Genomic DNA, 22,170 nt, shown 5'->3' with positions numbered 1-22,170 from the left:
CAACTTTGTGGGCATGCCAAAAGCTGAGCCAGTATTTCCCTGTCCAGCTCCATGCTCTCTGTGTGCAAGACAGGCACAGAGGGTTTCCTTTTTACCACTCACAACTCAATTAATTTCTTAAACATAATAAATACATGCTCTCTAACTTCCTTGCTTTTAACTCCTTTCCAGTTCCTTTAGAAAAAAAAAAATCTTTCTCTCTCAAAAAGAAAATGTAATATGGCCTGCTATATGATACATGTAATATTTCATGGGGGAAAAAAATTTGATTCTGGCTGGATTGGTCCAGCCAGAAGCTTAAAATTTATTGGGGAAGAGAATATATAGCCAAATGACTTTATTAGATCAAAGTCTGGTGGAGTAGAGATGTTCTTCCTTAAAATGTATTCCTTGGAACTTCAGTCTCACCAGATATTTTTGGTCAATTTGGTTTGGAAAATGGTATCCCCACACTCAGTGAAGATTTACAATATATTGCTGTATTTGACATTCTGAGAAGCCTGACACAAAACAAATCTCTTTAACTGAGTTTAAGCAATGATCCAAAAAATTATTGTTAGACCATACACAATTTTTTTTAGTAGGTAATATGTAACACTCAAAAAATTCTATGCCAGAGATAAAAATTTTTTTTTAAGTTTTACCTGTTTATTGCTACCAACCCCTCTCCATGGAGAATTCCATGGACAGAAGAGTGTGGCGGGTTACAGTCCATGGGGTCACAAAGAGTCGGACACAACTGAGCGACTAACACCTTCACCATCACCCTCTACCCCTCATCCCCTGCATGCATGCGGCTCAGTCATGTAATCCCATGGACTGCTGCCCGCCAGGCTCTTCTGTCCATGGACTTTCCCAGGCAAGAAAACTGGAGTGGGTTGCCATTTCCTTCTCCACAGAGATGAAATTTTATGAGCATAAGAAGAAAGATGAGTCCGGATTAACAATAATCAGTGTTCTAAGTACTTGCCATGGGAAGCACTTTAACACATACTAGCTCATTAAAGAGATAACTTGATGAAGAATAAATGACTTGAGCTAGGTCTTGAAGAATGAATCCAGGGACAGGCTAAAAAAAGGTTATTTCAGAAAAAGGTAAGTGTTAATAGAATCATGGAGGCCAGGATATACCAATCATGTTGTGAAAATTATAAACAGAGTGACAGGACTAGCACTTCTCTGAAACAGAACTGGAGAATCAGATTGGAGAACTCAGGGCCAAGTTGTAGACTAAGCAAAGTATGGACACGTTTCTACACAGCGGAACGCCTAAGACGCATCTGAGTAGAGTGGCAGGATTGCACAACTAGTCCAAATGAGTAGTGTCAGTGACACAAATGGGTCAGAAAACTTAAAAACACAGAAGCCTTACCCTTGGAAGCAAAATCAGGACTCACAAAGAACCAGCTCATTTCACTTCCAGAGTTCTTGAGCACATCCATGGTTTTCTTTGATCTCCACAAAAGTGTTTGACTTATCTTCCTCCTCTAATAAAGTCTGAAAGTGAAAGTTGCTCAGTCATGTCCGACTCTTTGCGACCCCATGGACTATACAGTCCATGGAATTCTCCAGGCCAGAATACTGGAGCGGGTAGCCTTTCCCTTCTCCAGGGATCTTCCCAACTCAGGGATAAAACCCAGGTCTCCCTCATTGCAGGATTCTTTACCAGCTGAGCCACAAGGGAAGCCCCTTCAATATCGGTATTTAGCACATACCAAACACTAGTTTTTCTATGTCAATTGTTTAAAAATTTAACAGAATACAACATAAGTAGACAATCTAGGGGCTTTCCTGGTAGCTCAGATGGTAAAGAACCTGCCTGCAATGCGGGAGATCTGGGTTTGATCTCTGGCTTGGGAAGATCCCCTTGAGGAGGGGCATAGCAACCCACTCCAGCATTCTTGCCTGGAGAATCCCCATGGAGAGAGGAGCCTGGTGGGCTACAGTCCATGGGGTTGGAAAGAGTTGGATATGGGTGAGCAACTCAAAACAGCACAGTCTAGACCAAGGACAAAGACAAGAACAATAAAAGGTCTTCCTAAGAGACAGGAAATATGAAGTGGGGCTTGGAATCAAGGTCATGCTAGGAGCCAAGATAACCATTTTGACTGCTGATTGCAGAATGAAAGTAAACTCTTCCCCATCTGGCCTCTGCTCAGGACACACCCTGACAAAACAGGGATAGACACCCTCAGTGATCACAGAGCACTGCCCTGGGGGAGGACAGTGCTACTAGGTTATATTTGAAGTTCAAGTAAGGGAAGTCTCTTCCCTAACTAACCAGTCTGTGGCCAGGCTAACCATTAGCTAGAGCAGTGGTAAACCACTTTCCAAATGCTATTCTCAACCACCGTCCTCTTCATCTCTAATTATTCTCCTTCCACAAAATTTTGAAATGCTAGCCACTCAGGAATTAGAGATACCCTTTGTATGGGGACTTCAATGTCTGCTTGTGAGAAACAGAAGTGCCACGGTCCTTGCTCCTCTCTTACAGAACTTTGTAACTGATGATATGCACTTTCCCTAACCAGGGAGGAAGACTTTTCCCTCATGTCACCAAACCTACCCGAGTTCTTCAGTGCCCCTTCCTCCAGTTCCACGACCTGGAGTGTCTGTCAGAATCAGGGCACTGCTGCTGGATTCAAGCAAACTGTCAATGGGAGACATTCACTCAAGGACAAGAGGGTGCCACGTGCCTTCCCCGCAGCTTCTGGGTCCTTACATCAGGCGATTCTTTCCCCTGCATCCCACTTTAAGGCCTTGAATTCCTTCTGTTCCTTCTTCCTCAGCAGCCATATTCTGATATTGTGTTAGGGAATTAAAACACTGTGTAGTAAGAACTTAAACTTCTTCCTCTAATACTTTTGCCAGCAGCTACTTTGAGAGTTTGCTTATATTTTACTGTGGGCTGGGGAGGGGGGAAAGTTTTTTTTTTTTTTTTTTAGGAGAGGGAAAGAAAGAAAGACAGGTGAAGGGCAGAAGGAATGGAGTGAGAGCTAAGCAGTGCATAGAAAAACAGATATTCCACAGTTCCAGAAACAATCTCACTGCATATTTGTGCTATATTCACATAAGTCCACCTAACCTTCCCTCTACATTCTTCTAAGAAGACAGATTTCCTTTCTTCTTTTTATCTTTTTGTTTGGCATCATTTATGTATGTGTTGAAACCAGATAATGAGATGATTTTGCCAAGTGATCAGAGTTAGAGATCCAATTCGTTTCCTATGGGCTACTCTGCTTTCCCTCCATGACACTCAAGGAGTTTATGTAGAGTTTCTAGGTGAGCCAGGAGTCCCGGGTGAACCTGCCCTGCTTGCCAGACATAGGTGGCCATTCTTGACTGAAGATGGAGCAGAGAAACTGCGCAGCATGTAGTATGGGAAAAGGACTAACAAATGAGCAGGTGAGGGGACGGAATTTGCAATCTCTTCTTTGAGAGTGAAGATTGGAATAAGACAGAGATCAGTCAAAAGATTTTTAAGAAAGTTTAATGAGCATAAACCTCATTATGCTAAAGCTCCATAAATGAAATAAATACTTCAGTCTCCTTTCAGTTACATATTTTAGTTGCCAGTCTGTGCTTCTTCGAATACAGCCCATTTATCATTCATCCACTGGTCATGTTATGAAAATCAGCTTTAGACTTCAAGTCTACCATGTACTATGTACTGGGAATCTGAAGAGGGCTGACAGGAAAGCGAAAGTGACTGGGAAGTTGATAAACAAGCTACGGACAGAAAAGACTGAGTTATCAGGGACGGCGCATTTTGCTATCAGAGAGTAAAGACAATGAGACTTCACGACACTGTCTGATTCCTAAACTTCCACAAGCTTCATTTCCTTCATTTCTCAAAAAGGTGTTGAGAGCACCTCTTCTAGATGAAGTCTGACAACAATTCTGAGAATGAGCTGTGGTTCTTCAGTCCTTGTAGTAAAACAATGGGTTGGAACTGGGGTTCTCCCTGACAGTCACAGTCAGATGGCCTTTCCCTTCAGTTTACCTCAGCAATGAGCTCTCTTAGTCTCACTAACCAGAGTCCTTAAGGTTATGACACTTCTCGAGGAAATGTTTGCAGTCACTGCTCCTTCTCATTTTTTTTTTTTAATCCAAGGCAAAGATTAAAAGATTTACAGGAATTAGCTCTTATCTATTTCTTTAAGAGAGGCATCAAATTATCTTTGACAGTTGTGAACAACACTGAAAAAAAATCACAAGGACAGAAAGTGTTGGTATTGCAAGGGAACTGCTCCAATGGGCATAAATATTTTCACTAAAAGGAGGGGCTTGTTTGGTGGAGGGAGAAGGGAAGACTGGGGAAGATCCTAAAGAGGCTGTCCTGACAGTCACTGAACCTCTAATCAATCATCTATTTCCAGGAAACATTCACTGTCTAAAGAGTTCATGCAGAACACAGGTGAAAAAAAAATATTGGGCCAAAGAGTACTCTGGTTATCAACTCTTACCTCATTTATCAAACATTACATCTATAACTCTAGGTGTTGAGTATTTTGTTAATACTTTGATTATACTTCAAGCCAAATCTACACTCTATAAAACTAAAATATCTAGATTATGCCTTTACTTCACTTTTTCATCATGCCACCTCTAAGGATGCTTCTCAGAGGACTTCAGATGGTTCACAGACTAAAGTACAGAGGAAATATTCTCTGCAGGGTATCAACTAGTACCACTTGAATAGACTATTCTGATTATCATTAGTACTACCTAAGGTAGAAGTCAAAGAGATAAACAAGGCCTTAGTACTAATATTTATGAAGATTTACTGTTTGTCCAGTAGATGTTGTACTCAGGTTGATATATTGTGGAAAGTGGGCTTGATTAAATAAGATACATATAATATATTCTTTTTTATAATAAAGACTATCTTAGGGAGTAACTTCAATTGAGCAATAAGTAACTTTTCTTCAAGGACATTCTGGAAAGGTTAAAACCATTCTGCCAGCTTCTACCTAGATACCAAGCATTCCTACGGAAACTATCCACTGGCCCTAAGTTTCAGCAATGTCCGCAGGAACAAACAGCGGCAGCATTCTGCCCTTCAACCCCTTGAAACTTTGTGTAATTTTCCTACTTCCTCATAGAGTGAAAAATATCCATGATTTATCACCATTCTATTCAGTTCAGTTCAGTTCAGTTGCTCAGTCATGTCTGAGTCTTTGTGACCCCATGAATTGCAGCACGCCAGGGCTTCCTGTCCATCACCAACTCCCAGAGTTTACCCAAACTCATGTCCATCGAGCCGGTGATGCCATCCAGCCTTCTCATCCTCCGCCGTCCCCTTCTCCTCCTTCCCCCAATCCCTCCCAGCATCAGGGTCTTTTCCAATGAGTCAATACTTCGTATGAGGTGGCCAAAATATTGGAGTTTCAGCGTTAGCATCAGTCCTTCCAAGAAACACCCAGGACTGGTCTCCTTTAGGAGAGACTGGTTGGATATCCTTGCAGTCCAAGGGACTCTCAAGAGTCTTCTCCAACACCACAGTTCAAAAGCATCAATTCTTCAGCGCTCAGCTTTCTTCACAGTCCAACTCTTACATCCATACATGACCACTGGAAAAACCATAGCCAGACCTTTGTTGGCAAAGTCAAAGTTAAATAAAAAGTTTGAAAAGAAGGAAAAGAGAAAAAAGTTGCAGAAGATGCAAACTAGCATTGAGCCCACTGACATTATTTTTGGTTTCATTTACCTTGATCTGGTCAAGTCTGTTCCAAAATTATTCTATCATTCATTTATTTGTAGTTACTAAGTACTTATAAAGGTCTTATTATTTATTTATATGTAGTATGTGAGATTTTGTAAATTCTGTTTTTTCCAAAGTGTAATTGACCTTGTCCTTTTTGTTTTCCATTGATTCTGAGGAAGAAAATATTTAACTTTCATATTCAATAGTAGAAATTTTATAATAGTCTTGGGGCTAAAGTTCTTCTCCTTTTCTCTAAATCAACTTTTTCTTTCTTCCAGCCTTCCTTCTTTCCCTCCCTCACCTCTCTCTACATTTCTGAGTAACACTCCTGAGATAATATTATTTCCCTCACCTCTGTATGGGATAACACTTCTAAGAGGGGACTAGAAAAAATATATTGTATGACAATCCTAGAAAGCATTCATCATAGTCTTCCTTTTAGCAATGAGGACACTGAAGTTCAGAGAAGTCACCTCCTGGCACAAGGTCATATGGCAACTAAAGAGCCTCTTGATAAAGGGGAAAGAGAAGAGTGAAAAACTGACTTAGAACTCAACATTCAAAAAACTAAGATCATGGCATCTGGTCCCATCACTTCATGGCAAATAGATGGGGAAACAGTGGAAACAGTGACAGACTTTATTTTCTTGGGCTACAAAATCACTACAGATGGTTACTGAAGCCATGAAATTAAAAGACGCTTGCTCCTTGGAACAAAAGCTGTGACAAACCTAGACAGCATATTAAAAAGCAGAGACATTACAATACCAACAAAGGCTGGTCTAGTCAAAGCTATGGTTTTTCCAGTAGTCATGTATGGATGTGAGAGTTGGACCATAAAGAAGGCTGAGCACTGAAGAACTGATGCTTTTGAACTATGGTGTTAGAGAAGACTCTTGAGAGTCCCTTGGACTGCAAGGAGATGAAACCAGTCAATCCTAAAGGAAATCAGTCCTGAATATTCATTGGAAGGACTGATGCTGAAGCTGAAGTTCCAATACTTTGGCCACCTGATGCGAAGAACTGACTCATTGGAAAAGACCCTGATGCTGAGAAAGATTGAAAGCAGGAGGAAAAGGGGACAACAGAGGATGAGATGGTTGGATGGCATCACTGACTCAACGGACATAAGACTGAGGAAGCTCCAAGAGTTGGTGATGAACAGGGAAGCCTGAAGTGCTGCAGTCCATGGGATCACAAAGAGTCAGACATGACTGAGCTACTTAACTGAACTGAATAAAGCCTATAAGGTACAAAATTTAAAGCAACATGATGTAACTATCTGCTGTAAATGGTTATGTTCAAGACATATTAACGGTGGAACATGCTTGGGAATGAGTGTGGGTTTGTGCTTTAATGGATTTATAATTATTAATTTTTAAAAAATTACATAACACAAATTTTAAATACATACACCACCTAATACTTTTGGAAAAGAGTGGCATATATAAATGCTTCATTCATTAATAAAGCATTGTATGAGTAGGAACATTTCTAGAGCTATTTAACAGGAAAATGACAAAACGTATTTTGACAGGACTGGTCAGTTTGATAACTTTTAATCAAAAAAGTCATAAATGTGTGGTTTAGCTAATATATAATAACAATTACCTATGCTTTGAGATATTTCAAATCCTAAAAGATGATGCTGTGAAAGTGCTGCACTCAATATGCCAGCAAATTTGGAAAACTCAGCAGTTGCCACATGACTGGAAAATGCCGGTTTCATTCCAATCTCTAAGAAAAGCAATGCCAAAGATTGCTCAAACTACCAAACAACTGCACTCATCTCACACACTAGTAAAGTAATACTCAAAATTCTCCAAGCTAGGCTTCAGCAATACGTGAACCGTGAACTTCTAGATGTTCAAGCTGCATTTAGAAAAGGCAGAGGAACCAGAGATCAAATTGCCAACATCTGCTGGATCATCAAAAAAGCAAGAGTTCCAGAAAAACATCTATTTCTGCTTTATTGACTATACCAAAGCGTTTGACTGTGTGGATCACAATAAACTGTGGAAAATTCTGAAACAGATGGGAACACCAGACCACCTGACCTGCCTCTTGAGAAATCTGTATGCAGGTCAGGAAGCAACAGTTAGAACTGGACATGGTACAACAGACTGGTTCCAAATAGGAAAAGGAGTACGTCAAGGCTGTATGTTGTCACCCTGCTTATTTAACTTATATGCAGAGTACATCATGAGGAACACTGAGCTGGAAGAAGCACAAGCTGGAATCAAGATTGCCAGGAGAAATATCAATAACCTCAGATATGCAGATGACACCACCCTTATGGCAGAAAGTGAAGAAGAATTAAGAGCCTCTTGGTGAACGTGAAAGAGGAGAGGGAAGAAGTTGGCTTAAAGCTCAACATACACAAAACTAAGATCACGGCATCTAGTCCCATCACTTCATGGCAAATAGATGGGAAACAGTAAAAACAGTGGCTGACTTTATTTTTTGAGGCTCCAAAATCACTGCAGATGGTGATTGTTGCCATGAAATTAAAAGACACTTACTCCTTGGAAGGAAAGTTATGACCAACCTAGACAGCATATTAAAAAGCAGAAATATCACTTTGCCAACAAAGGTCTGTCTAGTCAAGGCTATGGTTTTTCCAGTGGTCATGTATGGATGAGAGTTGGACTGTGAAGAAAGCTGAGCACTGAAGAATTGATGCTTTTGAACTGTGGTGTTGGAGAAGACTCTTGAGAGTCCCTTGGACTGCAAGGAGATCCAAGCAGTCCATCCTAAAGGAGATCAGTCCTGGGTGTTCACTGGAAGGACTGATGTTGAAGCTGAAACTCCAATACTTTGGCCACCTGATGTAAAGAGCTGATACATTTGAAAAGACCCTGAAAAAAAAAAAAAAAAGAAAAGACCCTGATGCTGGGAAAGATTGAGGGCAAGAGAAGGGGATGACAGAGGATAAGATGGTTGGATGGCATCACCAAGTCGATGGACATTAATTTGGGTGGACTCCGAGAGTTGGTGATGGACAGGGAGGCCTGGCATGCTGCAGTTCATGGAGTTGCAAAGAGTCGGACACGACTGAGTGACTGAACTGAACTGATGCTTTGAGACTAAAAACTTTCACATCTATTACCTATTTCAACTTTAAAAACCTTAGTTGGAAGATATTATCCCCATTAAGAAATATATTTGGCAAAACTAAGTATCTGGCCTTAATAAAGGAAAGACTTATGGCTCTAATTTCATTTTTTTCTCCTTCAAGTAGGGAACATTTTCCACAATTCCATTCAAACCCTTTAGCAACTAAACTATCTTCTCTAGTATTTAGAATCCCTGTATGGAAAGTTAAAGCTACTTTAATAATTTTTTCTTGTTTTCAATTGAAAAATAGTTAAGTTTTCTAAGTAATAACATCATCACAAGTGAAAGTTGCTCAGTTGTGTCTGACTCTGTGACACTATGGACTATACAGTCCATGGAATTCTGCAGGTCAGAATACTGAAGTGGGTAGCCTTTCCTTCTCCGGGATCTTCCCAACCCAGGGATCAAACCCGGATCTCCCACATTGCAGGCAGGTTCTTTACCAGCTGAGCTACAGGGGAAGCCCAACATCATCACAAATTGGATGACCATGGATCAGGGAAAACCTACCAGCGTTCTTCCACTTTAGGACTTCCATTTCCAACTTTCTCAGGAGCTCATCTACCTGCAAAGGATCACTTCTGCACAGCTGGTATAAACATATACATTCATTGGGATTTCAGTACCTTATACAGGTTTAAGATGATTCTTGGCTCTTAACTGACTTCCAATATTTAGGTAACTGAAAAGCATCATTTCTTTTGTAAATACCCATAAACCATTTTATTAACAAGTGGGGACTGAGAATGCTTTACAGGCTTACCCCTCCCAATGTCCAAACCTAGAAATTAGGCTTACATGTACTAGTCATCTGCTCTCTAGTAGGGAAAAACATCACCCTTCATCACACCTAAAGAAAAGCATGCTGCAGGATCCAAACAGAGGCCCTCACCTCAATCTTTAACAGTATGAACCATCAAGAGGCAGATCATAAACCTTGAAGCTGATTTTATAATCAACTGTGATTGTCACTTGGGAGTAGTCCTCTTTAAAACCTAATAATGTTTCCTTAAATCCTTGGGGTGGGGAGAGGGGAGGTGGAAGGGAAGGGACTGAAGCATTTAATCACTAGTAGTGCATACAATTTCCACCTTACATTTCCCCAACTTGTTCAGTATCAATCCCTTGATAAAATATCTAAGAAAGGAGGATCTGACAGTCTGATCTCACCAACTTCCTTCTAGATGACTGTTTAGTCTACCAAGCTCATTTCTTCATTCCCTCCCTTCTGAGAAGACTGTACCTAAAAACGAAGATGAAAATAAAGTTTACTTTTCCTATTAATTGAACACAGAGGACTAGGAGAGATTATGGGGTGATGAATATTGAACAACTTCCCATTTACTTTCAAAATTAGAAACTCTGCTTATTATGCAAGAGATGGGGCTCAGATTGATGATAAAGCCTCTCACTAGGCTTAAATAACTCCCATACCAAAATATCTTATTTAAAATGTTAAGGACTGACACATTTGCTTCATCAACCAATGAGATTATATCGTTCTCAGCTCTTCTGGAGTAATTTCTGACTTTGCTTTCCATTCTAAGAGAAAGTATGAGGACATTTCTAGGATGAGAAACTAAGAGGACACTTGATAAGTTTATTTCAAAATTGGGATATAATTTAAGACTAGTGACAGCACATTCTACTCTAGATGACCCCCACAATTTCACTACAGGTATCATAGCAGCTCTGAAGTTACACTAAGAAATACTAAAAATACATCTAACAATTTACTTAGCGCCACCATGAGCAGATACATCATCTCATTTGACACTAATGAAGCTGTGAGGAAGATGCTATCATTTCCCTTTTACAGTCAAGGAGGCAGAGACTCCAAGAGGTCAACTGCCCTTCAGTCTGGGACCAAGCCAGGAAATGAATCCAGGGCCTTGAGACCCAGAGGCCCATGATGGATTTCAGAGAAATCTAGAACTCCTTCAGTGTAAGACATTCATCAGCTCTGACTTACATTCATTCAAGGCAGTCAAAGTGGGTGTTGAGACTTGATGACTTTGTTACATGAATACCTGTAACATACAGAAAGGAAAAGCTATAAAAAAACTAACTACTGAATAGGACTAATAGGTACTTAACAATAAATGTAGATGACTAAGTTGAACCTAATTCCCATTTTTTTATCCAATGCCAAGAAACATTACAAATGTATATTTTAAAATGTATAATTCCTTTATTCATTAGCCCTAAGATTAAAGAACAAAAGATGAAGAAATGATATGCTCCCTAGCCCAGATTTTTTTTTTTAAATGAGCCAGCATCCTTTATCATAAAATGAACATCTGGCATTAGATCTGTTTTGATAAAAACTGTGTCTGAAGAAGAGTATTTTACTTGCCATTTTTTAAAATGTAGGTTATATAAATAGGCTTTCCAGGTTGCACTAGTAGTAAAGAACCTGACCGCCAATACTGGAGTTGTAAGAGACAAGGGTTCAGTCCCTAGGTCAAGAAGACACCCTGCAGGAGGGCATGGCTTCCACTCCAATATCCTTGCCTGGAGAAGTTGACAGAGGAGCCTGGTGGGCTATAGTCTGTAAGTTCGCAGAGTTGGACACAACTAAAGTGATTTAGCATGCACATAGGTTACAGACATACATCTAATTATAAGAAAAATAAGGGATGTATATAAAAAGTATCATAAAAGCATTTAAAAAATCATTCTGAAGCTAAAACTTGGGAAGTTGCACTTTTAAATGCATAGGTATCCAAGTGCAACAAAACAAAGCCAGAATTCACATTCCTTGAAGGAACGAAATACCTAGGAAGTTTTATAAAGTTCAGTGACATCTCTGAAATACCGATAGTAAAAAAAAAATTATCTAATTATTACTGATATGTTTTCTGGAGTAGCTACTTCTTAAACAATTGAACAAATTTATACATTGCATGATATCTGGCCAGTCTAGTTTGCACCTAGGGTTAAGAAATCAAATCAGCTGATTTAGGATTCTATTGTAAGTTTATCTTCATAACTAATGCCTACGAAGTAAAAATGTAAACTTAAACTACTTCCTAGCTAGTTTGAGAAAATCTTTTCCTAATGGAACTGACGTATATTCTAATATACACAGAAAGGACAAAGACTATGACTCTAAGAATGATTTAAAAACCAGGCAAATATGTAATCCTTTAACTTACAGAATTGTATGTTTTCCTCAAAAAATATATGTTAGGCTATGTTTTTTATGTATTATGCTTGCTGTCTTACTCAAATGTGTCTGGAGCCATTGAACGAACATATTTTATACTCAGCTGAGAGATTTTTATCAGTACACTTAAAGGCAGCAGGGTGCATAATTAGGTATGCCTACCATCTGCATCGCCCTCCAGGTGCAGGAGATGTTAGCTTTAATATTATCACAACATTAATTTTACTCCATTAATTTATGTCATTTGTCCTTTATTTAAAACTCAGATTGCCAATACTAAAGCATTGGAGGTGATGACCCAATTCTGGTTTCAGTTAAAGTCATATAAACAAAATCTTAACTCATTAACTAATACTCTTAAAATAGGAACTGAATGGCTTCCTTTTACATTTTAAAAAGGAATCTACAAACAAAACCATTCAGAGTTTTTTCCAAATAGTATATTGAGAGATCTTTTTTTTTTTGTAGGGCATAATGACAAGGTACTAGAAAACTTTAAATCACATTATGAACAAGCTATTTTTCTTTCAGTTCTTTTAAGTCCAGAAGTGTCTCCATTGAGTGATTAACACCATTCTAGTATTTGTAACTCTCCTTCACAGAGTGTAGACTTCAAGTTTTTATCCTTGGTAGGCAATGGTATTTTGACAATAACATTGCTTTTGCTCATAGTTACCCTAAAATTTACGGCAAATAACATGGTTTTCCACTTAAAGTAGTGAGATACAACTCTGCTTTTAAGCACACTTAAGTTAAATGGGAGTCTATTTTAATGATAAATATTTAGTAATTAATAGCAGAGTTGTATGAGGATATGGTAAAGATTCTATGCAAAACAAGTCAATTTTTTTTGTTGTTTAGTCGCTAAGTTGTGTCCGACTCTGCCACCCCATGGACTGAGTGAGCCAGGTTTCTCTGTCCTTCACTATCATCCGGGATTTGCTCAAACTCATGTCCATTGAATTGGTGATGTTATTCTGCATCCAACTTCAGAAGAAAAAAGACATGGTTGCACAAAAATGAAAACAAATCTATTTAAAGAAAGCTTCTGAATTTACATTACTCTATGTCTTTCAGGATATAACACTACAATAATCATCACATTCCTTGATAGCTTATCATATGCATGGTTTAAATAGTTATCTAATTTTCCAAAGCAAGGTAAATCTGTTACGTTTTCCTGAATACATAAAGGACCTTTAGGGAAATGAAATTTAGAGAGTGGAATTTTGAATGCCAAATACTTCAGGGTAGACTTACGTGAAAAATCACAACTTCTAATACATCAATAAGAAAATAAGAGAAAAAGTAGGTTTTCCAAGGATAATTGTTTATTTCAGAAAATACACATGTGAGGAGGGGAAGGATGTCAGAAGGAGGGAGAAAGGATCACAAAGAATCAGCAAATGACACAACTTTCTGAAAAATATCCTTTATTAAATGAACAAGTTAAAGCACCCTCTTAGAAGCTGCCTTTTCGATGATGGTTGTAATTTTTTTGAAACATCAAGAAACATTTTCCATGAGAGAATTCTGAGGTCATTACCATTCGTCTGTCAGTGTCTTGAAAGAATTTCTTTGTAGGGCCTATGACTGAACTTACCAGTACTTGAATGATAAATAAAATTCCTAGAAAAATGATACCATTTTTTTCTAATTTACATAAAATGGAGTAACTGTATTTTGAAGGCAAAAAGCTGCAAGGTCAATTATACAAAAATCATAGTAACCACATTTGCTTTCCTAGTCTCCACACTCTTCATTTAGAAATGTTCCTGCCACCAACAGTTTTTCTTTCCTTGAGGTAACAGAGTCCAATGCTGCCGTAAAAATAAAATAACTCCCTTTAGGAAGAGTCAAAGTTAAACATTACTTTTTGGTAGACAAAGTTGAGGAACATCTTTGCACAAATCAAATGCATTCCAGAATACTTGTCACTGACACGAAACAACACACCAGGGCTGCTGAAAGCAGGTGACGATAGTTCTGACGTCTCCACACCTAGACCTCAAAAGCTTATTGATTCTTGTCTCCCTGCAGGCATCCTTTCAACTTCTCCACTCACCATGATGGAGATCTGAAGAAAGGCACTAAATCACTGTCTGGCATTCTCAGACAGATGACCAGATCTAAGGCAGCTTGGCACAGTAATCTCAGAGCAGGGAAGAGCTTCCTTTGCTTCTTTGAATCAATCAAAACTTGCTTTATCAAGAGCCTTAAAATGTAAAAAAAAAATCTTTTGTCTTTCATGAATTTTAATCTTTCATGTTTCCAATTCCATCACTATTCTGATAAATGGGTCCTACTGACTTGCTACACCACACTGCAACATCAGCTGCTATGTATCAGTAGATGTTGAAATTAAACACATCATCATTTTCACTATCATCATCTTTCAGAAGATGTCACAAAGAAACCAGAAATGTCTGGCATTCATCGATGTGATTTAATCACACAAGCAAATCTATTGAACCTATTACGGGCAAGCCACAATCATGAGTTGTACATGGTCTTGAGTTGCATTTGGCATTAATACTATAATGTTCAAGTCTTCAAACTCTTTGCTCAAATACTTTCTTCCTTCCCCACAGAGAAATCTTACGTTTCCAAGAAGGAATAATATAAGAAGCATAAGCCTCTGTCATTCTCTAATGTTGATGCATCTATATTCCTTGCCTCTCAAATCTTCTTTTCCTTCCTTTCTTCCCTCCTCCTCTTCACGTCCACATGCTTCGACTTTGTTAATTAATAGCCATTCAGGAGGGACGCTTTCCCCTAGTGTTTCACACCCCTAAGTGGCATTCCCACTGCTTTGTTTTGAATTCAATATAAAGGCCATAGCTAGCTTAACTAAAACAAGGTAATACCATGAAATTAACCACAACTTATAATTCAATCATCTGCATACTGAATAAAAATGTATACAGTCTCTCCTATTTGCCAGGCACAGCAATGGTAGCTAAGAATATAAAAACATCCAAGATATTCTATTAAGTGTGTCCTAGGGCTTCCACTGCAAAGTACCACACATGAGGTGGTTTACAACAGCAGAAATTTATTCTCAGTGTTCTGGAGGCCAGATGTCTGAAATTAAGGGGCAAGGTGTCTCCGAAGACTCCAGGGAAAAATTCTTCCTAGTCTCGTCAAGCTTCTGGTGGCCGCAGATATTTTTTTGTTTGTTTTTTGTCCCCTATCTTTACATTGTCTTCTATGTCTTTCTGTCTCTGCCTGGCCTTCTCTTAAGGATTTTGTGCCTACTGTAATCCAGCATGATTTCATTTTAACTGCACTGACTACATCTACAAATACCCTGTTTCTAAATAAGGTCACATTCTGAGGTTCCTGGGAGACATAATTTTGGGGGCAATGCTACACAGAATAGTACCTATTGGGCTGCTGTCACTGTAGTACTCTCTCACACATACTCAAGCCAACGTTCATTGGTTAACTTGCCTTCCTAGGGCATGCCATAGAGTGGCCTCCATAAGACCTTTGCTGGTTAAAACATAAAAGTGGGTGGCTCAGCTTCCAGCAGCCAACCATGAGAGGATCCTGACATGCCTTCATGATGAGAGCCATTCCTTGGAGACTAAGAAGTTGACTGTGTCACTGGGATCCTGAAATGCATCAAGTATCTCAGTTTATAAGAGTTGGTTGGAAAGGATATCTCCTGAATTCTTGCAACGTGTAGCTCTATCCATTCATTTTGTATATCTAAGAATCACAGAATTTTTATATTTTAGAACTTGACAACAAGATTTGGGATAAAATAACCTATCACTTCACACAGGAGATAAATCAGAGGGAATGAATATGTTCATTAGCTAATTAGAGAAAGAGCTGGCAGAACAAAGGTTCTCCAATTCCTTGCTCAGGGTTCAAATCATATTTCTCATGTTATTAAAAATAATTCTCATTATGACTTTTTCTATCTGAACATGCTTTAGCTCTTGACCCCTCTAAAGAACAATTCAAAACGATGCTTCACTCATAGCATTTCAGAAAAGCACATACAGGCACAACACCTCTCTTTCCTCAATACTGTTTTCTTCCTCTACTCTATGCAGAGTTTATGAATCTTTAGCATAAAAAATCTGGGCATAAAAAACATTGAGCTTTTCATAATGCAGTTGTCCAAAGTTCCTCTAACTGTAACTATGGACACCATATGTTCAGTTAGACATGATAAAAACCAATTTTAAATTGCAAATTTTGAACAATAAAGCTCTTTTCCAGTGAAAAAGAACAAAAAATAATATGCCTGCCTTTTTATTCACTTCAATTCTGCATTTACACAAAAGTGCTGTAATAAAATATCTGTACACTACTTTTGTTACAAATATAGATAATATTCAAAATGACTTTATATATTCTAATGTAGGAGTTTCACGCTCTAAAATGGGAATGAACACATGATAATTCCTCACCAGTTGTCTCAATAAACAGCTCCATCTGTTTCCCTTAGTCTTAAACTATTGTATTATAAGATGTTAATATAAGGCAATGAAATGAAGTTATGTTAATCCCCTTAATTTTTCTATCAATTTACTAATGGCATACAACCAAAATAATTACTAACACATTGCTTTTTTCTCTGTCATTAAGATTAATACTAACTGAAAACCAATTGCACAGCACACAGACATATTTTCAGCAAAGCATCCCTTAATACCAGAACTAACAATTCAGAGAAACTTCCACGCTCCTTCATGGTTAGCATGGAGGCTTTCTAGAGAAACCATAGTCAACACAGGATAAGGCCATCATTTTACTTATAGAAAGGTTAAATATTATATAATATGTCAAAAATGAAAATGAACCTCAAGATGTGCAATAAATGGTTTCTTTACAAACTTAGGGACATTGATTCCTATTGCTGCTATTTTACTCAATCACGAAGCCCATTTTTGGAGAAAACTATATATGTATATATTAGAGCTAGGAGATGCAATGTTTAATAAGTAATATTTAAAATAATTAAATATTGAAAGAATTTTTAAAGATTTTTCAGTACAACTTTTCTTAGAAGTGGGGAGAGAAGGTAGATTAACAAAATACATTTTTATAAAACTCGAGATTTTCTTCCTTATGCTTTCATTTTTCACCTTAATTTCATGAAGCCAGTTCTCCTTGGTTAGCTTTTGAGTGACTTTTTCTTTCTCTACTAAACACTGATCACACATTAAAATTTGCCCACCTGATTATAAAGTGTCAGGTATCTTCAGGAAGAAAGACCAGCTTTATCTATGCAAACAAAGAGCCCTCCTCTTTGAGTTTACATCACAAAATATAAAGAGAATGGGAAAGTGATGCTAGGGTGTCAGTAAGAAAATCATTTCCATATGACAAAACAAACTTAAATGTTATTTTTTTTTCCTACAGTATTGAAGAGCCCAGTGAACACAGCCTGGGAAGAATATGCAGAATCACTCTCTTTATAGTGTGGGATGTGAAGGAGAATTTGAAGTGGCTCAATTCTGGCAGCAAATTCAGGAGAGAACCATCAAAGTGACAGTGCCTTTTGTCCGCTTAAGGATGGCAACAGCTTCTTCGTGGGTTACCCCTTCCAGACTCTGCCCATTGACAGCAATGATCTGATCACCCCTCTTTAGACGGCCATCTTCGGAGGCTGCTCCCTGCAATTATAAAGTGGGCTTATTTACGTCTCAAAAAAAAAAAAAATGCTGCTTCACAGCTACACAACAGAAAAAGATCCAAACAAGAATGTAAATTGCTCTGCATGTACACACACATTGCTCTCAGTGCTCCACGGGTGCTCCACAGCCATTAAGCAATGATGAACAGACACAAAGGAAGCCTTTCTCCTAAATGGCTTTAGCACTGAGATTCCAATTTGAGAGAGAATTTAGCAGTCAGTAGATTAGTTGGATGGTTTTTTGGCTGTTCAGCACAGCAGTTGGTGGGAACTCAAATTAATAAAGAATATTTGGGAATATGCCTAGTAGGAATGATTTCATAGAATCCAAGATTTTTTATCCTGTAAAGAAGACCTACAGAAAGAAAACAAAGGATTAGCAGTTTTGTAGGACAAAAGCGGTTTTATAGGACAAGGACATGAGGGCCACCGAACCCAAAGTTCTGCAGAAGCACAAAAGCCCACATGTATGTTGACAAGCACAGGATGAGGCCCAAGTCATGCAAACTCTAATCCTAATTCTTTCTGTAGCTTCGAAAAGGAAGGTTAAGCTGCTTGATTCTTTACTTCCCAAGCATAGATGGAGTCTTCATATTCCTTATGGGCCCTAAATGATTAAGACTAAACACAGACACTGCTGTTTGTAAAAGAACCCTATCTTAAGGCATACTTACAGTAGGCAATTATGCAATTAAATATAAGATAAAAAATATGGAAAAGTTAATGAGGAATCCATAATGATGAAATTCTTAAAATATGCTCTAACTAGCATGCCTTAAATAAACTGTTCTAAAGCTGAGAAAAAGGACTGCATGACTCTTTTATTTACTGGCAAGTGCTATTTGTGTTTTTAGACATACCAATGGCTTTAAAAAATCTCACAAAATAGGCTCATTGTTAGATTGCTATAGATATATAGCACTTTATATTGGTTGAAAAATAATAATAGAATGAAACCTCCATAGGTAAGTACTCAAAAGAATGATAATACTAATCTAAAGCCCCCAAATGAAATCTTTTAGTAGGTTAAACATGATTGTTTCTTTGTGCTGCAAAATTTTGAGAATCTGAATTTTCTCCTGTAGGAAATTTCATCTAATTTTATAGTTCCTAAAAATTGTCTTCACAACAAATTACCAAATAATAATTATATGGGTTTAAATTATTTTAACAGGCTCACTAATGTTTTAATAACTTGTATCCTAAACATTCTTACCATCCAACAGGATGCTATATGATTACAACTATATATAATGGTTTTCTTTTCTTCACTGAATCCTTTAAATACACATAGCTCGTTTGTGGTAGGTGACAGGGCTGCTGGATACGCAAAAATTTTAGCAGTTATTTTTCTATTCCATTTAATGAAATGAAACTTGCAAAATAAACACATCTTAGCTATTCTGCATATGTATTATATGTACTCTTCTGTGCCTATTTTATATTTCACAACAAAAAATGCAAAGAAAAAGAAATGCCAGAGCTCTTTAACATACACATATTTTAAATGTCCTATTTTCAAAAGACATTCAACTATATGCATCTTGTTTGCAAAGGAAAACAATCAGGCCTGACTGTCTAACTCAAGTTCATGAATTTTATGTATATTGTTGAGAGCACCCATGGAACTTCAATTTGAGCCTATATTCCTTTAAACATAACTAAACCTCAAATTGGACAAAAATACTTAATGACCTGTTCCTGTAGGGAGTTGTGCAAGAAAATAATCAAATGTTGACCATTTGGTATTACCTGAGGCCATAAACTAATAAGCCAGCTGCTGACCACTATTAGCGAACATTTTGGTGGGGGAAAGGGTAGTTAAAATTTGAAAGCTTACCTTCGCAAACACTGTTTTAACGTAAATGGGTAAGTCTCCATGAGGACTGCCATATCCTCCTACTATACTGAAGCCTAAGCCATCTGGTCCTCGGTCTAGCGTAATTGACTTACACTGAGGAGGCCTACAGTAAAGGGGAGAAAACAAGAGCTATCAGATCTTATTTGTATATCAGTGGATTATCGGACACTTACCTAAAGCTGATATAACTCTCTGTGTCACCAATGGTGGAAAACCATGGGTATTCAGGGATGCTTCAATTCTCAGTGTCTGCTGTGCTACATATGTTAAATTTACATAATCTAATAAAGCCCTACTTAACTCCCTAATTCTATTACCCATGTATACTACCCTTAACCTAACATATTCATGGTAACTTCTCATTGTACATTGTAGCAGCTCTTTTCTTTTTCCAGTTCATTTAAAGTGAGAGGAAGAAGCACCAAAGACTAAGATGAAATAAATCATAAACATCAGTATTCCCAAGCTCAGAGACAAAAACAGATAAACAAAATAAAACCTGCATCAGATAATTTAAAAATTCTAATATGCTCCTCTCTTCTCCTCTATCTATATTCTAACACTTCTGTACTCAAGTTTGGGTAATTATGAAGTTTTTTTACTCAAAAGTATAATCTATTAAATGATTAGGCAATGTAGAAAATTTTAAAAGGATAGACTGACCCCAAGACTAAAATGTTCCTTCAAACAACTCAAGAGATGAAAATGTAGGAAGAGCAGCAGCACACATACATGCCTGTCTGTCATCCACCTACCTGCCTGCCTACCTGTCTTTGATAAATCCATGCCAAACTTAAAGAGCTTAGACATACATGGCTTTCATATTTTATACTTCATCTCCCATCATTTCACCTTTATGTGGCTCATAGGGACATACAAACGATAGTATGTGAGCTCACCCTAAGTCATCTTGAAATATACTACTTGACGTCAGCCCAGTGAAAGAAAGACTAGAACTGGCAGGCTCCTGTTGATGACCTGTGACCACACTCACATCTCCTCCAGCAACCACCTGAACACAGAAGACATATAAATAGAAAAACACGCTCATGTGGCTAGGAAGGCATCAGTAATTCTTCAAAAAGAGCACTGGGATTAAAAATGTGTATTTCATCATTCACTTAATCATTTCTGTTAAAATAAATTTCATAAGGTCCAGAGGTATCTTTGACACTAAGGATATTCTACTAATTCAATTCTATCAAGTTCTTGATGCTTTCAAACATGGTATCACATGTAATTGTTTTCTAAAGATCTTTAGAATACAAGCCACTCAATCACACCACTGAAAATTTCAGCAATTAATCATATCCTGCCAAGACTGAGAATTTTCCCCCTTAGGTATAAAAAGTATGAAATAATACATACATTGAGAAAAAAGTGTGACAGAATGTATTTCCTATGTACTTTCTTGGAACTCTCAATGTAATCATTTATGTTCAAGGGAAACAGTAAATAAAAGCAGGAAATTTCAATTTATCGTTTTAACACCAAAGCTCATGTGTCCTCAAGCTACCCACAATCGGAAAAGTTGGGATAAAAATCTTACCTGCATTTCAATGGAGCCAGAGGCATTTTTCAGTAAGTTAACTGCCTGGGTGTGAGTCATCCCCTCAGTGGATGTGCCACAGATACTGACAATCCTATCCCCAACCTGCGAGAGAGAGAAATAGCCATCTGCTACAACGCCATGGAGAGGGGGACCATTTGCTTCCCCAGCCTCCATGCCACACATATACTGCTAATCAGCACCAGAAATATAACCAAGGAAGCCTCCGACTCCTAGCAGTAGCAACCACAGAGAGAAGCTGCACATAATGGCTATGTTCTATCATCTTTGGGAGCAGGGGCAGGGAACCACACTTCCCTTCTCTGCATTTCTCCCAAAGAACACTGCATCTGTTATCATTTGTGAACAAGAATTCCTCTGGATATTATTATTATATACATTATCTGTGACTATAAGTTAAGGGTTGGCAAACTATGGCTGATAGGCCAAGACTGGACCATCACTTATTTAGGTAAGTAAAATCTGGTTATAAGACAGACACAATTATTTGGCTGCATTCACACGGCAGAGTTCATTAACTGCAATACAGACACATAGGCCTGCAAAGTCTAAAATATTCATCTTTAGCAAAAAGTCCTTTAGAGAGAAGTTTTCTAACCCCTGTGTTATGTGTACAATTAGTTTTAAAGTGCTAGTCAGAAATTCACATATCAAAGGGAGATTGAACCATTACTGATTTACACAGCATTTCTAAACAGTGGTCATTGAGACAATTTTAAGGCATGAGGCCATACAGATTTTACTGTGTAGAGACTGAGTTACTAATGGAATATTCACAAGATTTCAGAACTGGGCAGTGAGCATAAATTCTGTCATAGTGCTCTACATATGCAAAATTCCTCAATTTTGAAGCAAGTTTTGTAGTTTCACGTTATAAATCACATTTACATCAAACTTCTGCAAAACAGATAAATAAATGCAACACAGATGATAATTTTCAATTTAATAAAGTACCAAAAAGACATGTAAATAAAAAATTTCACTTCAAAAAAATAATTTCACTTCATTCTGCCAATACTTTCTGAGAATACTTTCTGCGAATACTTTCTGCTTTCTTTTAACTTCTTCCACAGGACTTCAAGCAAATAAA

At 37.8% G+C, this 22,170-nt stretch overlaps 1 protein-coding gene across 1 annotated transcript in view; it reads right to left on the bottom strand.

Annotated features, from left to right (window-relative positions):
- Positions 1-16,743: 16,743 nt before the first annotated feature.
- LOC120860250 (multiple PDZ domain protein-like) overlaps positions 16,744-22,170 on the bottom strand; it is a 175,350-nt gene continuing 169,923 nt past the window's right edge. The window contains exons 45-48 of the mRNA XM_040236049.1: positions 21,060-21,164; positions 20,410-20,522; positions 19,490-19,613; positions 16,744-17,629 (exon numbers count right to left, since the gene is read on the bottom strand). Of these exons, the coding sequence (XP_040091983.1) occupies positions 17,483-17,629; positions 19,490-19,613; positions 20,410-20,522; positions 21,060-21,164 (489 nt within the window). The 3' untranslated portion in view covers positions 16,744-17,482. The remainder of the gene's footprint in view (positions 17,630-19,489; positions 19,614-20,409; positions 20,523-21,059; positions 21,165-22,170) is intronic.

Source organism: Oryx dammah, unplaced genomic scaffold (genome assembly GCF_014754425.2).
Source record: "Oryx dammah isolate SB20612 unplaced genomic scaffold, SCBI_Odam_1.1 HiC_scaffold_11050, whole genome shotgun sequence".
NCBI classification, from domain to species: Eukaryota; Metazoa; Chordata; class Mammalia; order Artiodactyla; family Bovidae; genus Oryx; species Oryx dammah.
The sequence above is the reverse complement of the archived record's forward strand: the minus strand, read 5'-3'. Positions and strand labels throughout refer to the sequence as shown.